Source organism: Candidozyma haemuli (assembly GCF_002926055.2).
Source record: "Candidozyma haemuli strain B11899 chromosome Unknown D_2014730914, whole genome shotgun sequence".
Taxonomy (NCBI): Eukaryota; Fungi; Ascomycota; class Pichiomycetes; order Serinales; family Metschnikowiaceae; genus Candidozyma; species Candidozyma haemuli.
In genome coordinates this window covers 993,711-1,015,028 of record NW_020289911.1, presented here as the reverse complement: position 1 = coordinate 1,015,028, position 21,318 = coordinate 993,711, and the positions used below count along the sequence as shown (strand labels likewise).

The window sequence follows — 21,318 nt, the reverse complement described above, 5'->3', positions numbered from 1 at the left end:
GCTTTTATAGAAGGTTGGATGTTGATGTTAGTTACTGGTTGCGACTCAATTCTGGTGCAGTAGCGTTGATACTATTGGTTTATACAGAACTCTTACAGTGGCTGCGAAAAGGTCAAAATTTACTTAAATACAAAGGAGTCATTATAGTTTCTAATATACAGAAAGAAAAAAAGCAGAATCTTTCCTTACTTGCCAAAGATGCCCTTCTTCTTCTTTTTTTGTTTTTCAGCCACTTGTGCTGCTTGTTCCTTAGGAGCATCCATGACAGGAACTTCTATACGGATATCGTGTTGGATATCAGCGGTTGAAGTTTTGGGCAGATCGTTGGAGTTCGAAGACGTCATGGAGCCAGAGTTAGAAGCACCCTGGGGAGGACGAAGGTGCTGCTGCAATTGCTGCTGACTCCTTCCTGTTTGACTCAACTGTCCCAGCAGCTGTTGGTGCGCCAAAGGTGGAGCTTGCCCCAATTGAGGCCCCTGAGCTCCCTGAGCAAGAGGAGGCAGCTGTTGTGCTTGCATCATTTGCCCAGGCATCATCGAGCGATGCTTAGATTTGGTAGGTGGCGCATTGCTAGCTCCAGGCATTGGCATTCCACCTCTTCCACCGTAATCTATGTTGAAAGTGCTACCCTCCATTTGAGGGAAGGCAGAACGACGATTAGCCTTTCTCTGACCACCCATAGGAACATTACCGCCCATGCCCATACTCATACCCATTTGCAGGGGAGGCATCTGTTGGGGAGGCATCTGCTGGGGAGGCATTTGCTGTGGAGGCATTTGACCAGGCAACATTTGGCTTGATCCCATTGGCATTCCCATCTGGAGGTTTGGATGCGATCCCATGCGGTGTTTAGGTGGTTGCTGGGCAGCTCCTGGAGGACCGTTCTGGTACCGTTGAGGATTACGCAAAGTAGTTGGCAAAGTGCTTTGTGGAAATCCGTTTGGAGGCAATCCATGAGGCGGTCTCTGATCAATGTACCCCTCGTAAGAGCCGTTCTGTTGTTGTTGTGATTTGGAAAGCGAAGGAAATGATTGGGAAGTTCTTGCAGGAGGGGCATTTTGGTAGCCCATGTACTGGCCTGGAGGACCCTGAGGAGGAACTTGGCCCTGGTAAGGTTGAGCAGCCTGAGGAGGTTGCTGGCTTGAAGCATCATAGTAGCCATTGGTCTGTCCAGCTCCGTAACCATTAGACTGATTGGCACCTTCCTGGCCCCCTCTAGTAGCTTCAGGTTGAGCATAACCGTTGCCGTTGCCGTTGCTGTAGCCATTGTAGTTGTTATAATTAGTGTAATTCTGCAATTCATCCAAAGGTTGAGAAGCCGAGCGATTGTGAGTTGGAGGTTTCTGACCTTGGTTTTGGGCCTGAGGATTCTGGGTGAACTGATGTTCTCTTTCCTGGAGTGCCTGCTCTCTCTTTTGAAGTTCAAGCTCACGCTCACCCAAACGTCTTTGTGCTTCCCTTTGGGCTGGTGGAGTTTCACCATTCAAAGCAGCGCCGTACATGGCAACATCAGCGAAGTCAGACAAATCAGGAGTACCCTGGACACCTGTAGACCCTTCAACTTGTTGAGGTTGAGCAGACTTGTTATTTGGAACATCCAATTGTGCGGAGCGGGCCTGAGGAGCAGGGGAAGGGGCAGGAGCCGGTTGAGAGGCAGCTTCCTGACGAGCCAGTTCAACACGCTGAAGCAACTGTTGAAGCTCAGTTTCCTTTTCTTGCAATTGAGCATTAATGTCGGACAATTGTTGTTGGTGAGACTGGCTGGCTGACGAGAGCTCTCTAGTCTTTGATTCATGGTCAGACAGAAGCTTGGCCAACAACTGGTTCTTTTGGACGATTTGGCTTTCAACATTTTGCAACAGCTTTTGACGCTCTTCAAAATTGTTCTCAAATTGATACTTTTCAAGGCTGAGCTGCTTCAAGTTCTGTGTCATAGCCTCTAACTCGCTCTTCTTTGAATCATAGCCATCCAACTTGCGAGTGAAGAAAGAGGAACCTTCCTTCGAGTTCATTTTCAAAAGTTGGCACAAGATGGAGTACAAGTTCTCCAAGTAAGGAGTCTTGACGCCATAATCATCACCAAGCAAAATAGGCTGCAATAGAAGCAAGTCGACTTCAATATCGCGTTGGTGGAAGAAGTCGTAGAACAAGGTGTTAGATTCACAGAACTGCGGAAGATTCTTGTTAGACTTTTCAGGCAATGGGAAGTAGGCCAGCCAGTTCTTGATCAAGTTGGTTTCATTCTCAAAGCCCTTGACGAGCTTACATTCCATCTTCTTGATGATCTTGAAAACCTCGTTGACAAGACCAGTGATCAATGGCTTAGCCAAGATCTGGCGGGAAAGGTCTTGAGGGTAAGGCTCTTCAAAGATCACAGACAAAGGGTTCAAAACGAGTCTTGGCAAGGCTTGTTTCCATTGGTAAGTCATGAACTCACGCGGGTTGGTGGACTTGAGCAAACTAATGACACCCTTGGAATCCTCTTGAGCCAACTGCCACATCTTATAGAATCTAGCAAAAGTATTGGAATCCTTAGCAGGAACGAGCTGGTTTGACGCGGAAGAAGACACACCCAAGTAAACACGAAGATCCAGGCTCAAGGTGCGGTGGAAGCAGACGTGTGAGTTGAAGCCAGGAGCACGTTTAATGTCACTTTCGTTCATAATGGAACAAACAGAAAGATCCCTAGCCTTTGGCAAGCTTGACACAACAAAAGGTTCCAAATTGACGTAGCCCGTAGATTCAATGACAATCAAGGCGTCGCGGCGGAGCAACGGCTGGATCTGGGCACAGGCGTCCTGGAACTGTTGCAAATTAGGCACGGACAAGATCACATAGTCGTAGGTGGCCAGTTTAGGTAAATGGGACACGGAGGAGGCAAGCAGATCGGGAGTAAAGGTAGCATCTCCAAAAACAGAAGAACGCCAGGAGATTGGAGAGTTTGGATCAACAGACGGATCCACAACAGTGACCGAGCACAGCTTAGTCTGCTGAAGTCTCCAAGCGTAGAAGAGCAAATTCGGATTCAGACCGACTGGAAAACAGTTAGTAAATCTGGATTATAGCCTGATTCGGCCCTTGGGGGGACGGTTTTTCTAAAACATACCGGTTAATAGCTGGGACATGCCTGGGCAAAGAAAGACAGGACACTAGTTTAAGCAGGAAAAAGCTAAAATAAGCGAAGGACTGAAGCTATTTGATTTGGTTCTTTTGCAACTGAATAAGATAAAAAAAAAGAAAGGGTGGAGGTGTACTGATAAAAAGCGTGGTATGTTTCACGATTGCCAGACCGGTAGAGAGACACAGAAAAAAAAAAAAAAAAAAATGCGAGCGTGTAACCCATAAGCGTTTTGGCCAAGGTACTGGAAGAGGAAAACACGAGAGAAAAGACGCAAAGCAGGGTTGAAAAACGTAGAATGAGACAGTAAGAAGCGACACAAAACAACGTGGACGGTGAAGAAATTTCATGATTTAATACGACCAACATAAAAAAAAATACAAAGCATACGTGTTTAACCAGGAGAGACCAGTACAGGGTCTGTTACCGCTGCACCGCCTGGCTGTCTGAGGGACAAAAAGGAAGAAGAAAAAAAGCCCGCGAGGGCTGAGTTTTGGAGGTAGTGCTGTTTAAAGGCATAAAGCCAGATTTATAGTTTGCTAGCGAAACGGACGCAGGGGAAATTAAAAGCAAGCACTCACATGGGAATTAGCTTTTTTTTTTTTTCGAAGCTTGACTATGGGAGTTTTTTAAAGGGTTGGTGCATTTTTTTTTTGGGTGGTTGCGCAACACAGTGAAGGTACGATTTGGGGTAATTGGAGGTAGCAGGAGCAGTACAGAGAGTGCGGTGTAGCGGTTAAAGGGCCGGCGAATCCGGCGAACCACCCAACAATTCGGGTACGAGAAGCGGTGATCTGGAATGAGAAGGTTCTGTTTCGGCGTCATTTTTATCTTTAAAATGGGCCCAGATTGGTGGTTGCATAGATGGTTGGACCCCTTGGATGTGGATTATGTTCCTGGCAACCGCGTGGTTGCTGCCCAGCATTCGCGGTGGGACATTTTTCAGATCCCAAGGAAGGATGTACCGCTTGGGGGCTGAGGATCTGGATCTGGTTAAGGGAGTACAAAAGGGAAGAGGCTGTAGAGGCAAAGAGGTTAATTGGGAGAAGGGTTCCGGGGCTCAATTCAGAGTTTCAGGCGTGGCAGGTAGTAATGCTGGTGTCGTACCAGTAAGTCTCGTTTGTCTGTATCTGGCAGTCTGTCTCCTGGGGAACACACCCGTGCCTCCCTACCTTCCTCTCTGCCTCTGCCTGTGGTTGCGAAAAATTCTCTTCCTCTTTTGGTTTCTTCTCTCCACCATCGTCCTCGGCGGCGTCGTCTCGTGGTTACTGGTAACGTGGCTTGATGCTGCTGGCTGGCTGCCTGGTCGTGTTCTATCGGCTGGTGTAGTCTAGGCGTGGCGATGGCAGAGTGAAATCTGCCCCGGTGTATCTCCGAGAGGTGAGCTAAGCTCTGAACCTCCCGGTCATGTTCCGGGGAACATACTGAGGAATGGGGATATTAAGGTGGAGTGGAGGGCAATGGAGGGTCAAGGAGGATGCTGAAAGTTGAAGAGGGTCTGGCGTCCCAGCGTACAGCTGGGCCTATTGTTAGGGGATCTTCAACACCTGTGGATTGTAGGTCAATCAACAACCAATTGGAGATGTCGTTGATTGAAGACGTAGAAGTCTCTTCTGGAATTGGCATTTCATCGGCCAGTTGATTGTTGTGGTAGGAATGGACTCCTGGTTGGTATGAACAGTGTAAGGAGTGGATGTTCTCCATAAACTTAATATGAACATTCTGCCTAAACCTTCTTTAAAGTCAGATCCGAAATACTCTATTTCCTCGTTAGGAAGTCATTAGCTTCTGAACTTTGCCTTTTGGGGTACCCTAATGGTCTGTCAGGCTGGTCCATTCTCACCACTCTAACCTTCTCAACCAACAGTATATTCTGAACCTTTACAATACCTTTCTACAAATTCACTTGAACGATTAACCACTTTTAATTGTCTTTAAATTTCATGGGGTAACGCGTTTATATACTGTCCCCCATTCTAGTGTCTTACTATGCCCTGTCTACAGAGCGCGTATGATAATCTCCATAGTTGAGGTTTCTCGTACCTTGTACAACATTCCATGAGAGGCACTCTTATCCTTATTGAAGGTCTCGATAGATCTGGGAAATCCACTCAGGGTGAAATCCTTGCTGGAAAGCTCAATGCTGAGCTTGTCAAGTTTCCCGATAGACTGACTCCGATCGGTCAGATCATCAACCAGTACCTTACCGACAAGAGCTTCAGTCTTCCAGACCAAGCTGCCCATCTTCTATTTCTGGCCAACAGATGGGAATTAGCACTGAAGTTAACAGAATTGCTCCGTTCAGGGAAGAATGTTGTCATGGACAGGTATATCTACTCAGGCATCGCCTACTCCCTAGCGAAGAAAGGAGCTGAGATGGACAGTTATGACTGGCTCTATGGCCCTGATAGAGGCCTCCCGAAACCTGATTTGACTCTCTTTCTCACCATCAGCTTGGAGGAGCTCAGCAACAGAAAAGGGTACGGTGAAGAACGTTATGAGCAGATCGAGTTCCAAAAGAAAGTCAAAGCATGCTTTTTGAACATCCTAGACTCCTCTGACCCCAGCATTGCCATTGTGGATGTCGATGGACTCCCGATTGACCAGGTAACAACCAAGTTATGGGCCGAAATCGAGAAACGGGACCTCCACAACCCAATAGACCGTGAAGTGGAATACTTCGTGTAACATAAATAATCAAGACCTAATCACTGAGGCTGTCCAAGTAAGCGAGTCGCTGGAGCACCCTTCCCTTCAGAATCTCTTGTAATTCTCCACCCAAGTAGATCTCGTCTAGCACCACATAAAGCCTATGGAAATTGAAAACAAGGTCGAGCTCACACACATTATCGTAATACGTATCAAGGATCTCGACGAAGAAATGCACCGATTCCAAGTACGTCAATTCGTTATCCATATAGTCGATCAGCACCACAAAGTATAACCCAGCATACCTCCTATAAACAAGCTTGTTATTACGGTACTCGACAAAGTTCGACTGGTGTTTCAGGTCTCGGGACGATATAAGTCTATGGATTTCACTGATATGTTCATGTTTTCCTTCTCAGTATATGCGCTGTCGAACCACTTGGCAAGTCTGGTTTTGCCCTGGCGATTTAGAATGAGGAGGTAATGAATGGACATGGAAGGGGATGGAGTGTGTAATTGATAAGGGTTTTGTTAGGAAAGGAGAAGGAAAGTGTAGCTGTAGTGGAGTTGATTCGGATCAATAGTAATACTAGAGCTATTCTGAGGCTACACTGTGCAGAGCACCTTCACTATGGAGACAGGGAGAGTACTGAAAGAGAGTACATTCTGTGAAGAAGTGGAGGTTAAGTTTGATTAAGGTGATTTTTTTGGGTAAAGTTTTTCTGGATTTCAAGAAAACAGTAATTTTAAAAGTATTCTGGCGTTTGCTGAAGGGAACAGAAGGACTTATAAGGCCAGTTAAGAGGTCCATTAACATTCCATTCTGTTGAGAGTTTGGATGAAAAATACCTACCATAGCATGAATTGTCATAATTTACTCTTTAGGAGACCATTATTTTTCCTCCTTCACCTTTACCAACCTTCTTCACTGGAGGCGTTTCTTATGGTGGTTGTGTGGGCCTGTAGATATGTACGCACCTACCCCAGCTTAGAAAATACGAACTACACTTCTGGTTGACCTTCAGAAATGGCTGACGAAGACGAGAATTACAAGCAATATGAGATAAAAGAAGGCATTGTGTTCCTTGTGGAACTCTCGGACGCGATTTTCAAACCAATTAAGGATCTCGATGGCAAGTCCCAGATACTAGAGATCTTAACGTGTGTGAATGATCTCATGTCTGATATGGTGATGACATATCCCAAGAACGGTGTGGGAATTTACTTTTACAATTCCCAAGAGACAGGGAAGAAGTTTCCTAAGAATTCTGGCCTCAATAAGGTGTTTTCGTTGAACGACTTGAACAGTTCCAATATGAAGAGACTCACTGAAATTGTGAGAGACGATATGGACGGCTTCAAGAAACTTAAGGACAGGTTTCCATATAATGAAGAGCCCCATGACCGACTTCATACGGTGTTGAAGACTATTTTACGTGAATTCCAGACCAGGACGCAGTATAATGTCAAGAAGTTGTTCTGGCTCACCAACAACGATAAGCCTTACATCAATAAGGACCTCAAGGATAGTTTACGAACAATGATCAGTGATTTCGAGGATAACAGGGTTTGGGTCAACCCTATCTTTTTGGATACTTTTGAAGATAGCCAGCAGACTAAGCGAAAGAGCTTTGATATATCCTTGTATCAGAATATCTTCTTGAACACCAACTTTTTGAGCGAGGTGGGCAAAAGCCGAAAAGATACCGATGACGAACTGCCGTTGAAGGATATTAAGGTGGAGGAGCTGGATACTCCCGTTTGGCTGGATACTCTTGTTTCTTCCCATATACGAAAGTCGATTTCCAGAGTGAAAGAGATCAGAAGGATTCAGTTCGCTTGCGATTTGATTTTGAGCGATGGAGATGGAATTGGTGGTAAGTTTGGCTGTTCTATCAAAGGGTACACTTTGTATAACCACGAGTCTGTGAAACTGTTCAGGCAGGTCTATACTGGTGGAGATACCTTGAAGATTGTGCAACTTGAAAGCAAGCAACAACGGCAGGATTCTGCAGAAGAGGTTGATTTAAAACAAGAAGAAAAGCCCGAAGAACAAAAAGAGAAATTCACTGTTGTCAAGGGTATCCCAGTCAAGCGTACCAACGAGGAAGTTGAAGATACCAACGAGCAAATCATGTATTTGAACGAAGAAACGTTGGAGTATATGAGAAGCTATGCATTTGATAATGCTCCAGAGGGAGAGGAAAATGAAGTTGACGATAATGACGACGAGGACGACGGAGATGAAGAGAAGGATAAGGTATCATTCACGCGTGCTCCCTACTTAAAGTTGTTGTGTTTCAGACCTGCCAACACCTATAAGCCATACTTCAACTTGAAACCTCCACTTTTTGTTACTGCCGATTTCAGTGACGGCTTGGGCTCTGCAAGTAAAGAAGGTGGATATACACATTCGCTTGATACGCTCAAACAGCTTTACCAGGGTTGCGTCAAGCTCGATAGGTATGCTGTCGTATTCGGGTGTATCAGGAAAAACTCCACGCCCAATCTTTATGCAATGTACCCTACAAACATCAAGAATTCGACATCCAACTTGAAGGACAAGAGCTTACCCGAGGGTTTCTTATTGATTCAATTGCCCTGGCTCAGTGAGGTCAGAAGCTTACCTGACTACATGTTCCAAGAAGGCGAACGTTACTTCAACACAGACGAAGAAGCGCTAGTCCCAGAACCACTTCAGGAGTTGTATAAGGCTTTGATTGAGACGGTCGGTATTGAGGACAGCTACGATCCAGCTGAGCATCCAAACCCAGTACTCAACTACTTTTACAAGGTCATCAAACAGGAGGCCCTTCAGATCGACATCAAAAACGAACTGAGTGCGCTTGAAGATAACGACTGGACCGTTCAGAAACTCATCCAACTCCGGAAGAAGCTTGAAGGAGACAAAGATGCTACGGGCATTCTCAACCTTATCAATTCGAGTCTCAACAAGGTCGGCAACGAAGATGTCAAGAGAAAAGCTGCAGAGGACAATTTGCGTCCTGACAAGAAACCCAAGCTCGATAAGCTTTCCGAGCAAGCCATCATTATGATTTGGCGTAACAACTCATGGAAAGATGTCACGGTGGCTCAACTTAGAGACTTTATCAGTCGATACAGCGGCAACATCAAAAGCGCTTCCCGGAAAGCAGACATGATCGACAATATCTCCCAATTCCTCGAATCAAGGAAGTAATAGTTTCCCGCCGTTATCTAATTCTCGAACCGGCTAAGCGACGAGGTGTTGTTGATCCGTGCCGTGAGACCATTAAGTCTATGTGTGGGCTTCATTCGATGGGACACGGGCCGAAATGCAGCATGACGTTGCGATGCGCAAAACGACAACACGAAAAGCCCCCAAACTGTCATAACCATCTTATCGTCACAAACGAGGCGCTCCCAGCCCGGAAGTAACCCTTTAAACTCCAATTGAGCAATTTATGCTTCCAGGCCTTTCCGGCTTTTTCGCAGCCGAACTATGAGAATCTTCCGTCGCAGGTTTGGCAGCGTCCCGCAGCCTTGGCGCGGACAACCAAGAAAAATCCGGGACTTTCTGGCTGCAAATTCCCGCCAGGTTTTCGGAACCCGGAATGTCAAACCGAGAAATTCCCTTTCAAAAAAGTTTAAACTCAGCCAGACCTTAACGAGTCTGGCCTCTGCATCCTCCCTCCATTGTCTGTTTCTAGCTATCTTGCTTGCTCAGAGTGTATCAGGGCTCTGGCGCGGTATGTCCGTGAATGGACTTTTCGGTGTGATGGTCATTTTGCGCGACCATCCCGTCTGGCTGCAAACAACATGGAGGGAAGAGAATATGAACTTCAAGAAAGAACGAATAATAAAGTTGATAAAACTGAAACTTTAACCTTTAACTTAAAATCCCGACTTCATCTTGACAGCTTCCCAAGCTTTCTTTTCTTTTCTTTGCCTCCAATCAGTGGAGTTTGTGGCCTTGCTTGCTGAGTGACGTTGTGCTGCAGAGCACTTTTTTGCTTTCTCTGCGCACATCTCTTTTGGTTTCGTCCTGCCGCACCCCACCTATTCTCTGGGACACCCCCCTCTTGGCTTTCCATTTATAAGACGCCGCTATGCCCAGAAAGTAAACTTGTATAAAGTTTTTTTACCTTTTGATCCTTTTTTGCATTTTACTTCTTTATCGCTTTTGCTTTGTTTGTTTCCTTTTCCAGCATGGATCCCCCGCCATACTCCGAGTCTTACCAGCCTAAACCCGTCAACAAGGCTGGTCCTATACTACCCCCTTATCAACAAGACCAGATCCCGGGTTATTCTTCGTCTTTGGGGTTCTCAGGGGTCGCTCTTTTGAAGAAAGAGTTCGATACGCCATGGTCGAGCTCTTCTGCCTCGTTGAAGGCTGTTTGTCTCGAGCTCAACTCGAATCAGCTCAATATCTATGATTTTAAAGATAAGGCCTTGGCTGGTATGGTCGAGGTACTTTTCCAGTACCAGAACCATGACGATAAACCGGCAAAGGCTGCTACTGCTCCAGCTGCTGCTTTGGATAACTACCTCTTTGATGGGGACGCGTACGGCGAAGAGAGTTTCGATAACGGGCCAACGGTGTTTGGCAAACTTAAAAAGAAGTATCTGTCTCATAAGGCCGAGAAGAAGCTTGCCCAACTACTGGAGTTCTCGCAGTTCGGTAAGAACGGCGTGCTTCTTGAACCTACAGATGATTCACAGGCCGCAGCCAAGTTCTCCAAGAAACACAGGGGTAAGATCTTGCACAGCTTCACGTTACTGAATCTTCAGCTCGGCGAAGCCCCATCCACAAACTCTGTTAATTATAAGGAGGATTTGACATCTCCCACGAGTTCTGCAGCACTTTTGAAGTACAGAAACACACTCCGACTCCGCATTGAGTACAGTCAGATTCTTTTGCATTTCTGGTCTTTCTACGGCATGGTTCACTGGTATAGAAACTTGTGCATTGGCCGGGACCTCTCGTCGTCTCTCGACACACGCATTCTTTCACGACTCAAGAGTATCCCTCGTGACTACTCTCCCACCAATATTACATTACTCGGTGCAGCTGCTCGTGAAGCCTTCCGTCCGCTCAGCATGGAATCCAAACGCAATCTGCAATTGACCTATGCTAGCTCTTTACAGTCTACAGATTCTGACGGAGACAGTCTCATGAGTAGATGCTCGAATGACACGACGTGCACGAGCTTGGAGGGCTACGAGAGGAGTTTCGTGGAAGTCAGCGGCTCAAAAATTACCTGTTTCGAAGAAATGTATACGCCGGTGGAGAAGCAGTACATTTCAAATTGCATCCCCGTGCTTAATCTGTACGATAAATGGGCCGGCTCCAAGATGACGGTCCTGAACTACGAAAAAATGCTCCCCAAGAACGACTCAAAGAACGTGAACGAAAAGGGTAGAGTATACATCCTGCCCATGTCTTTCTGTTCATCCGTGAAGTCTTACCAGAAACAGTTCCCGAACCTCAGCATAACCAAGAAAGAGTGTAAGGAGTACTACGTTGACGATAATGGCTTGGTGAGCATAGACTGCGACATGAAATAATGATACAATTTTATATAATGAGTAACGAATAATACAAGGTCCGGAAAAGCCCGAAACGGTGTAAGTTCTCCCGGTAGACTTCTGGGGAGGCCGCACACGACCCAGCAACAGCAAAGAATACCCCATTCTTTCCCCTTTTGTTGACCTTTTAGTTGTCGTTTTCAAACGACCCGTAATGTTATTGCAAAGCATGAACCGGTTTCCAGGAAGGGTGTCTTCAGAAAACACAGGAGTGGTTACAGCCAGTGGAACCACGACGTATCTCCAAAAGACCTAATCATCACCGTCCTGGTCCATCATGCCAAAAAAATGTTCCTGTTCTCTTTCGAAACCACGCTGTTCGCCTCTGTAGCCTTCCACAACGTAACCTTCAGCCTCACACGATGGACTCACTTGCATCTCGCCAGGAGCCGGAGACGACCGATTGGACACGCTAAGTGACATTGGCGTGGTGGGCATTTCACCCTGGTTGACCATAGGGGGCTGTGGAGGAGGGATGTTGCTAAAGTCGTAGTCGTTGAAGGAAACGTCTTCAAACCTGGTAACCATCTCACCATTGACAGTATACTGACGAAGAGCACCCCAAGGCGTGATTTTGATGGTTCCACCTTCAGGATGGTTATACAAGGGCCATTCGTTAGACGAAGTCACAGCATAGAGGTCTCTCTCTGTGAGTTTAGCCATCTTCTTGGTATCCTCCTCACCATCTCTCTTTCTCTTGCTTGTAGGGCTGAAAAGATCCATTTTCAAAGTGGAGAAGTAAAGTTATTGGAATAAATAGGATGTGTTCCTGAATAGATTTCAGCTTTCAGCTTCCTGCCTTCAGCTATTTTTTTGTTGGTGAATTGTAGCACTCGACTACAGTGGTGCTAAAGAACGGCTGCAAAACCAGTGCAGTGGAAATTTCCGTAATTGGATGAATATGAAGGATAGTTATTTTCCCCAGTGGAGTGGTGAAAAATTATTTAGTCGGCCTGGCAGTTAACGGTTTCGTGGTGTCGATTTTTATCCAATTTTCCCTGGCTCTGTATATTTTTTGGTCTGGTTAAGTCTTCCTCCCCGCCAGCCTTATCACTTCCAATTCTCACTTTTTTGGTCGGCGATGGCTCGCACTATATAGTGTAACACTGGGGGGTTCACTGCAGGAGGACTTGTAGAGGCTCTGGCTGGAGTAGATTTTTTTTTTTCTCCATTTCTTTTGTCGGTGATGAGCCAGCCAGAACCGTGAACCGGCACGTAACCACAAAAAAAAGGGTACTTTGTGTGCAGGCACACGCGCTGGTTGGCCTGGACTCGCGAGAGTGTAAGAGGGTTTGCGCGTGCGGAGCAAAAAATGAAGTTTTGTACAGACAAGAATGGCTCTGCCCAGGATCGAACTGGGGACTTTCTGCGTGTAAAGCAGACGCCATAACCAACTAGACCACAGAACCTGTCTGTAGGAAATCTGCGGTGCGGGTTTTCTGTGTGCGGTGGGCGAATAGTTTGTATGGGTATAGTTTTGGCTGCGAAAAAGGTGGAAGTTTGGGAATAGGTGGAGGGGGTGAAGAGTAGGCTGAAGTTTTGATTGTCGGGTGATTTAGGGCCGTTGGAAGCCGTTTAACTGCCAATTTGGTTGTTGTTCCTTGTTCAGGGGTTGGAAAGGTGGAGATGGATGGGAGGAGCTTGGGAAGTGATAAGTTGGGGAAGTAATGCTGTAGAAGTATCAAGGTGCGGGAGGATGACTTTTTCCTCTTCTGTAGTCGCTGGATTTGGTCCTTAGTTCTGTCATTTGCCTTGTTTGTTGTCTTGGTGGCTGGGAAAGACTCACACTGGAGACAACGTCTGCTGTTAATCCACAGGAAGGAGTTGAAGCAGATCAGGTACCTCAGTTGATGAGTTCATAGAATCAATTGGATGTAATAGAGCCTTTAAACGACTCTTGAGCGTTGCTTTTAGTAGATATGGGTGTAATAGTGAGCTTGGAGGTTCGTCAACCCATCCGAAGTAGCCCTGGTAAGCAATCAGCTATTCCCAGCGCAAAGCTAATGCTGCTCTGTATCGCTTTAATTCTTCAAACTCCATTTGAAGCGTTATCTTCGTAATATGATTGACCCCCATTTTGTATTACCAATGTTTTCTCAGCATGTTGGTGTCGTAGCCACACTGGTCGAAACACCATTCCATTGTGCTAAAGCTGACCATTATTTCAAGCACCAATAAAAATAATGATCTGGTAGATGAAAGAGCATCTTTGGTAGTATTGTTTCCTCCTCCACAATGCATTCATTCAAATTTCTTCGACTTCCAGTTTCGACCTCATAATCTCTTGAAATCCCAGATATCTTCCCAGTTAAAGAATAAAACAAGGCAAAGTCAGTTTTCATTTACTGTCCCATCCTATGTCTCTGCTTTGGTTCTTCTCCTTATTCATCTCTGAAAAGGCCCCTAATTGTAAGTTTACTAATTCGCAATACTCTCAGTGGTCAAGGCAACTCCCCTCTGGGAAGAAACCCCAACAAATTCCAGCATTAAGTGAGTCTCACCCGATAAAAGTCTCTGATTTTGCTTTCACTCCAAAATGCTGTCTTTTGAAACGCTGTGGTTAGTTGTAAGCCTTGATGGTGGGTAACCAGTTCGCAAGAACAAGTCAAGCTAAACACGGTCGTCTGAACGCAAGTTCATGAGCCAACCAAGAAAGAAACTGTCGTTAGGATAAAATTTGGGGAATTAAATGAATCGATTTTCACTCTTTCGTTCTTCTTTCTCTTCTTTTTGTTCCATCTTTCCTCTTCTTCATTTTTTTTTTCCGAATTTTTTTTTTTTTTTTTTTTTTTTTTTGTTCGTAGTATGGACCTTTCGGGTATCCCGGGAGGTCAAACAAAAGCCCCAGCTACCGCAAAACTACATGCTCTTGATTCTACTTCCAGAAGTTTTGGTTATCCTCCCGATATTGTAACAGAGTGACCGGGATTCCGATAGACGTACGGAACAGTCGAGGGTCTCGGCAAGTCCAAAGCCAAGGCTGGAAGCATGGCCAAGTTAGACGAATTTGTGGCAGCAAAAGAAGACGCCCATTTCAATTAGAGTATTGTCATCTTTGACTTTACACTCCAAACACTTCCCTGAGTACGTCCCCAAAGTAGAACGGCTTTAAGTTTGACGAGTTACACAAACTTTGTTTGCGCCGTGCAATTTCACCAATGTAAAGCCGAGATACGTAGCAAAGTCATATTCTTTCCTCATGGGAAATTACACATTCTGAACACTTGTCTCTTGGATTGCAGTCGGGGCGTTTGGCTGGATACGAAGGTGAAGCACAAAACCGTCTTCCCATTTTCAGTAATTTGACGAAACGTCTCGCTTAAAAAAAAATCAGCATCTGGCCCAAAATCTTCACCAGCATATTCGGAACCACTAAACCGCTTTCAGCTGTTTCACCCTGCAGCAAAAGCATATGCTTGAAGTATAGAAGCGCTCGTTGGAATGCTAATTTGTCTCATATTGCAGTATACATCCACGATACTTGGCGATGTAGCACTCAAAAGCGTAGAACTTTACGAAACCAAATAATCCACTTTTTTTCCACCAGTAAAACTCTTCAGTGACCAGGTTAATCCCTAATTCTGCCACTCTATCCACTTTTCTTCCTGCTACTTGTGCATGTTGCACCAAGACATTTGCCTCTGGTACCGCAGGGCAAAATAACCGCCAGTGTTTGGGGGCTAATTTGCACACCACAAGTAATTCCGTTTCCAAAGAGAGCCAGATAAAATCCAGAAACGTAGCAAGTGGTCTGATTGGTATAGGGATGTGAAATTGCCTAGACTGTGCCAGGAAGAGCAGCTCTACCACCAGATTCTGGAAGCATCAACACTTAAAAAAAAAGACACCACGCTGGATGCCAGGAAAAATCAGCCCAAGGGCTCGTCTAAAGCTGCCCTTAACCTGAAACTGGCTGTTCTTTGGCCCAAGTTGTGTGATTATAACCTTCTACCCTAGAACCAGGCTTCAAACATGACCCTTTAAACGCAAACGCAGCCGTTCCAAACCACGCCAAATGCGATATCTCGATCATCATCGAAGTTCCAGAGTGTTCTAGCGAACGATGGTCTTTTTGTGTTCCCAAAAAAAAAAAAAGCGCCACAGTGGCCTTACGGCCTTTCGGACTTACGGTTCGTCGAGACAAGGTGTTTGACAGAAAACCGCTAATTATCCGACTGGTCATGGGTTCACCACGAAACAGTAAACACAGCATATATCGGTTGCAAATACGAGCCGGTGAACATGTAAGTCCGATGATGCAGGGTCGGCACCAAAAGCGACCCAGGGCCAAACAAGGGCCAGCCGTTGAGTTCTGACAAAGCACACCGTCTCCAACCACCGAAGCCTCTTTTTGGTTGAGTCACCGTTATGAAAATCTCCCAATTCTCCAGACCCCCCTCTGTACTTCCTGCCTTGTTCACCGGTTATGGAACCGCTGCAAGTGGTGAAAAAAATACCGCAAAGTAAGCACGAGCATGCATCTAGCAGATGATCGGATCGTGAGTTCTCGGGTGGAAAAAAAAAAGAGCAGCAGCCCTGGCAAACCCACAGGTTGTGGGCCCTATTGTGTCCCCGCCAATTTAAATCTCGCTTCTGACAAATACAGTCACGCTAGCTCGGCAGGGTTCGTTCTCCGAACAATACTCGTCATGAAGGTACCCAAGGGGGCAGCAAATTGGCCAACAACGGAATGTAGAGCAAAGTCGAGGAGTGTCTGTATCAGCCGCTTTACAGGGCCTCCAGATGGTACGATTTGAGGGAGTGCGGGAGGGTCTTGGCCAGTTTAGTCAACGGTTAGTGGGCAGTGGGCGGTGGGCGGCGAGAGGAATCGCACGGAAAAACTTTCTTCGTGGGGCCGAAGGTGCTCAGAGAAAGTCTGGCAAAAAGCAACCCATGTAATGTGAATGTGCTTAAAATTTAAAGGCTAAAAGCATGAAGGTGCTGCTCTACGGCGGTTACAAAGCACAAGAGGTAATTCAGAAGGGCAAAAGAAAATAAAAAAGTGGTAACAACACCTGAGCAACCCTCAGACAAAGTAACCGTCTGGGGAAATATGGCCGTGGATAAGTAAGTAAAAGGCATCTGCAAGCGGCAGGTGGAACGGACATTTCCAGGGCCACAGCCTGACCAATTTCTTTGTCTTTTTGTAGTCTTTTTTTCTGGTGCTCTCGTTTTTTTTTCTTAGCAGCCGAACTCATTTCCACGCACGGGAGCCGTTGGCAGCCGTCCCGAAACGACGCAGGGTTAAAACTTGAGCAAATGGATGGGGGAGGGGGACCGGTTAGAAGCAACGAAACGATGGACGGTCGGTCTGTCGGTCTGTCCCAGGCCATCAACCGAAGCGACGGAATCTGGAGAAAGTTAGGCAGAGAAGCATCTTCTTCGTCATGCTGGATCGTTCAGCCTGACGGAGTGCTGGATGTATTGCGGTTAAGTTGGTTCTACCTACCTCTGCACCGGGCAAATGGGCGGAAAAAAAGTGGCAGTAAGCAGCCATCTTGGGGCAGAATCCGAAAAGGCTCACGGCTAGAAAAACGGCTGGAACAATACCATTACACTTCTTGCTGCTAGGGTTTCTTTTGTCCTTTTCTTTTATTTTCTTTTTTCATGACCATAGGGCGATGTCGGCTACATTGACCGTTTATTGTGGCAGTGGGCGTCCACCGAGAAAACAAAAGAAGAGTTAGCCCCGGATGTGGGTGCACAGTGGAGTGGCTGGAGCGAGGGCTTTCGTTGTAGTGGGGCCTATAGAGGCCTGGGGGACTGGCGCTCGCAGGCCCGGAAACATCCTTCACCCGGCCGAATCACAGAGTGAGAGACCTGTCACTGCTTTGACGTGCTCGCGCAGGTTTGCAGCCATATAGGTGCTTGTGCTTCGGACTATTGCATGGTGCGCTTACAAAGCCCTTCGTGCCGATGCTAGGCCCCCCGAAGGTTTCAGCGGAGGGCCAAGAGAGTATATAAGCCGCTCAAATTTCCCACCTTGGGGTGGTTCCAAAAAAATAGAAGTCTCCGCTGGCTTATGTACTAGCCGAATCCTCCCCTAGGTCCAGTGTGTGTTTGGTTCATGTCATGTCCTCGCCAGAACACCACCATCGAAAAAAGAGAGCAGGCAAGGCCTGTGACTCTTGTCGTATAAAGAAAACAAAATGTGACGGCCGCAAACCGTGTCTGCGTTGTATCGCCGATAACAGAATATGTGCTTATAGTGATAAACGGAAAAGCAAGGAAAAAGCTCATCCTCCTGGCTACGTGGAGTTGCTCGAGACTCGGGTCGAGCTTCTCACTCGCCTGCTTGAAAAGATGGTCCACTTGCTGGAATCCCACTTGCCATGGCTCAGCTCGCTTATGGCTCGTGCCCGGGCCGACCACTCGAGGCTTCTGCCTGGGGAGCATCCTGACAATGATCTAAAAGACGACTATGTGCCGATTAACGAGGTGGTCCACCACCTTATTGCCGAACATGGCATTCTCGATAACATGCCCGTGGAATGGGACCACAACGCCATGGATTTACCTCCAGAGGTGTTTAGCGCCGAGGAAGACGACTGTGTTACGTCTCTCGACCACGACAACCCACATGCTCTGGGCCACAGACGTATGGGTCGCCATTCTCGCCTGGCGCTGGACCGTTCAGGCCGTTCCACGCTGAGTTCAAGACGAGGCTCGAGAAATACAATGAACCATACGCCTTCAATCACCGAGCAGCTCAATATGGACGGTATATCCTTGGCAGGATATAGCAATACCAGCATGCCTCCAAGCTTATTCAGACAAGACACGAGCCCGCTATTTGCTCGTGCAGAAATGCTTGACCGCCGCCCCAGTGGCCAGTTTCTTGCTTCCCACATGGAAATGGCAGCGTCCAGTCTGCTGCTGCTGTTGGCACTGTTGGCAGCTCGCCTCGAGAACCACGACATTGGCCCTAATTCTCCACCAGGTCTACTTCTGGCGCTGGCGCTGGCTCTGGCTTCTGGTATGACTCCAACCACTCTGCTCCTGGGCCAAAGCGAATCCACCCTTCCCTCCCTGGCAGTCCTGGCCACGCCCCAACCTACCTACCAGCCTGGCTCCCTCCGGCGCCATACCTCTTTGAACGACCATGCATTCCGTCTGCGTCCTACTGACCATATCCATAAACCAAAGACACATCCACATATACCTACACGCCAGGATCCTACGGGTGCTTCTACTGGTGCCGCTGCAGCGTCCAATCCTACAGCCACTTCGTTCCCCAATGCATCGCTCATGCTTTCACCAGCCCATTCATTCAGCGTCGGTTTCCAACTGCCTGAGGTTGATGATTTCGCAGCCTTCCCATTCTCTGACGATCCAACTTATCCTGACATAGACGACACATGGCGGGGGCTCTCCAGCTTCCGGCCTGACTCCACCGCCGGCACAGAGGGCCTGCTGGTGTAGTTCTCTTTCCTAACTTGCCTCGGCTGCGTGTTTCCCATTTGCCGCCTTGCAGTTTGTATTTATCCCCACGGCCTCCCATGGCCATATGCATCTACATTTAATGTATCCTTTGTAGCTTATAAATCGATGGCTTAGCTCTGCGAACGGCGCTATTACCACTAACGGCCTTAGCCTTTCTGATTGTTTAAGTTGGCCACAAAGTGGCTCGCCTGGCCCACTTGATGCAAGTACCCGCCTGGATCCTGCTGGATTCTGGTTGACTACTAAGTTAGTGTATGCGACTAATACCCGCTGTGTCTCTACCTCTTTCCCCAATGCCGAGGCACAAAACCTATCCCTGGCCCGAAAAACCAACACAATAAGAGAGGTAAAGGGCTCTTCACCAAGCATGTGTGGGATTGCTATCCCCAAAAAGTTGCATTTCTTATTTTGCTGCTCTTGGCTTACTTTAGTTTACGGTCGCTAAACCTGAGACATGAGAAAAGGGCGAATACAGTGTGTCTTGGTAGTAATCTGCCGCCAAGATATTCCCAGATCCGGCCAGCCTTTGGTTCGCTAGTGTAAGAACTAGACCAACCAGAACGATGGTAAAGAGCGGCTTTGCTTTGTGGTGTTCGTAAAGTCGATCAAGAAATTCGTATTCCCATGCTCTTTTGGCTACACATTCTAGATGGTATTGTATATTCCTAGACTACCGGCCAGCGGGCCTTCTTTTGGGTCAGCTAGATCTAAGTGATGATTTTGGTGAGCCCTTCCTCGCCTTTGCTCAACTTCGTTGCCTTGACGACCACGGGGATCATACCGCCAGTGCCAATGGCAAACGCACGGTGGCCCAATACCATTAATTGAGTTCTAATGGATCCGGAGTGCGACGTGATACTCACAAACTGATCCTTCTTCTTATCGGTGTTATCGAAGATGTAGTTGAACAGTCTGTTCATTCTCAACGCCTGCTCCCAAACCTTCTCTCTATAGTCGTTCTTAAAATAAATATCTTCCTCGACAAATCCTTCCTCTATTCTAAAGCCCTTGCCCAAGTACTTGTCTGCAATGACGCTTCTAGGAGAACGCTTGTCACAGATGTGGATACCTATCGTCTCTCTAAGATCCTCTTTGATCAATGGCGACACTTTGGCGATATCCACGTGGCCCTCCCATGTACCAATAAGCGTGTCGATAGAACGACGGAATGGCGACGAGTACCATTTAGTAGGCAATTTCATGTTATCCTTAAGCTCAATGCCCACCTGGCGTTCGTTATCTTTAGCCTGGGAAACACCCAATTCCGTGAGCTCTGGATCTGGAGCCCATGTCATCTCGTCGTCACCGCAAACACGCAGCCAGTATCTGTTCCATTCCTTCTCTCCATACTTCAAGTTGGCCAAATTGTGGTAACCCTGGCCATGGCGACCCAAGAAGAAGAGCTTATAGACTGTCTTGTCGTCTGACTGCTCATTGAGCTGCTCAATCTCCTGGAAAGTCTGATCCCACAGCTTCAAGCGGCCAAAATGCTCCTTAAAGTAATCAAACGTGGTTTCGTCAGTCTCAGGCAACAGCTGGGCGAAGAAACCGTCCACTACCTCAAAGGACCAGTTATTCCAATCGCCTTGTTCAGCCAAGGCATTCTTGTACGAGTTTCTATCGTCTTCTCTGATCGTCGAGTTGTAGACGTCAATTGCGTCTGGAATGGTAGACATGGTTCAAGTGGATCTCAAGCAAAAAAAGGCTGGTGAAATTACAAGGTTAAAAACATCAAAAGAGCATATGAGTTGCTGGGAATTGGGTGCGAAATAACGGCGCATGCCGGTAGTCCACATCTGTGAAAGAGGTTCCACTTGAGATGTGCAAACAAAAGTGGCACAACAAGAAAGAATCCCAAGGCAGAGCAATTTTGCCATTTTTTTGTATTTGTAAGCAAATTTCTACTTCCACTCGCCATGTTTACCTGACGCCCCAACCTCATGTTAACCACTCACTTTAACCGCCTGAGGATCCCTGTTGCAGCCACAAGCTGCACAAAACACCATCCACAGATTCAGCCGGTGTTAAATGACAGCAAACGCAAACGTGGTTACGTGGGAGCGGGGACGAAGAGATGTTTCGTGGTTTGGAGAATTTAGAGAAATTAGACCTGCAACGGAGGTGGCATCTTTGGGTACCGAACATAGTAGTACTACATGTGAAGTAGAAAGGAAACGACCATGTAAGGCAAGATGTGTAAACGCACAGCACCAAAGTTAAAAATATGGAAGAGGTTAGTTTTGGTAATTTTGGTTTGATTGGATGGGTTGGGTTTTTGGGGCAGTGCTTTGATGTTACGAGTTGGTTATGTTTTTTGTATATCTGGATGTTCACTGGTGGCTAAATTTGTAGTCTGGTTTGTAGCTTTTAACTCTGAGTGTATGCCTCCACCAAAAGTGCAAATGAGGAAAATCGAGAGCAAAAATAGCCAACACTGAAAAAGGAAAAAAGAGGGTTGTGAGAGTGATGGAAGTGTTTAGAAGAAGCCATCTTTTGAAAGTTTAGTGTTTTCGGGCCGTTTTCATGGTTTTGTTGGACCT

General features: G+C 46.8%; 8 protein-coding genes and 1 non-coding gene across 9 annotated transcripts; 4 read left to right on the top strand and 5 right to left on the bottom strand. All coding sequences in view use genetic code 12, as the record gives it.

Moving 5' to 3' along the window:
- Positions 1-185: 185 nt before the first annotated feature.
- CXQ85_002888 (uncharacterized protein) lies at positions 186-3,125 on the bottom strand (the record flags this gene model as incomplete). Its single annotated transcript, XM_025486549.1, has 2 exons — positions 186-3,054; positions 3,103-3,125. The coding sequence occupies 2 exons, from the start codon at positions 3,123-3,125 to the stop codon at positions 186-188; spliced, it is 2,892 nt and encodes a 963-aa protein (XP_025344099.1).
- Positions 3,126-5,176: 2,051 nt separating this feature from the next.
- CXQ85_002887 (bifunctional thymidylate/uridylate kinase) lies at positions 5,177-5,806 on the top strand (the record flags this gene model as incomplete). Its single annotated transcript, XM_025486548.1, has 1 exon — positions 5,177-5,806. The coding sequence occupies one exon, from the start codon at positions 5,177-5,179 to the stop codon at positions 5,804-5,806; it is 630 nt and encodes a 209-aa protein (XP_025344098.1).
- Positions 5,807-5,826: 20 nt separating this feature from the next.
- On the bottom strand, positions 5,827-6,262 carry CXQ85_002886 (uncharacterized protein; the record flags this gene model as incomplete). Its single annotated transcript, XM_025486547.1, has 3 exons — positions 5,827-5,835; positions 5,865-6,116; positions 6,161-6,262. 3 exons carry the CDS (start codon positions 6,260-6,262, stop codon positions 5,827-5,829), a joined length of 363 nt encoding a protein of 120 aa, XP_025344097.1.
- Positions 6,263-6,794: 532 nt separating this feature from the next.
- CAS1 (ATP-dependent DNA helicase) lies at positions 6,795-8,966 on the top strand (the record flags this gene model as incomplete). Its single annotated transcript, XM_025486546.1, has 1 exon — positions 6,795-8,966. One exon carries the CDS (start codon positions 6,795-6,797, stop codon positions 8,964-8,966), a length of 2,172 nt encoding a protein of 723 aa, XP_025344096.1.
- A 989-nt stretch (positions 8,967-9,955) lies between these two features.
- On the top strand, positions 9,956-11,314 carry CXQ85_002884 (uncharacterized protein; the record flags this gene model as incomplete). Its single annotated transcript, XM_025486545.1, has 1 exon — positions 9,956-11,314. One exon carries the CDS (start codon positions 9,956-9,958, stop codon positions 11,312-11,314), a length of 1,359 nt encoding a protein of 452 aa, XP_025344095.1.
- A 273-nt stretch (positions 11,315-11,587) lies between these two features.
- CXQ85_002883 (uncharacterized protein) lies at positions 11,588-12,058 on the bottom strand (the record flags this gene model as incomplete). The annotated part of the gene is made up of 1 exon (XM_025486544.1): positions 11,588-12,058. One exon carries the CDS (start codon positions 12,056-12,058, stop codon positions 11,588-11,590), a length of 471 nt encoding a protein of 156 aa, XP_025344094.1.
- Positions 12,059-12,670: 612 nt separating this feature from the next.
- Positions 12,671-12,744, bottom strand: CXQ85_002882. The gene has a single exon. It is a non-coding gene; the product is annotated as a tRNA-Val (tRNA).
- Positions 12,745-17,407: 4,663 nt separating this feature from the next.
- Positions 17,408-18,757, top strand: FCR1 (Fcr1p; the record flags this gene model as incomplete). The annotated part of the gene is made up of 1 exon (XM_025486543.1): positions 17,408-18,757. The coding sequence occupies one exon, from the start codon at positions 17,408-17,410 to the stop codon at positions 18,755-18,757; it is 1,350 nt and encodes a 449-aa protein (XP_025344093.1).
- A 728-nt stretch (positions 18,758-19,485) lies between these two features.
- CXQ85_002880 (putative phosphomutase) lies at positions 19,486-20,454 on the bottom strand (the record flags this gene model as incomplete). The annotated part of the gene is made up of 1 exon (XM_025486542.1): positions 19,486-20,454. One exon carries the CDS (start codon positions 20,452-20,454, stop codon positions 19,486-19,488), a length of 969 nt encoding a protein of 322 aa, XP_025344092.1.
- Between the last annotated feature and the right edge of the window lie 864 nt (positions 20,455-21,318).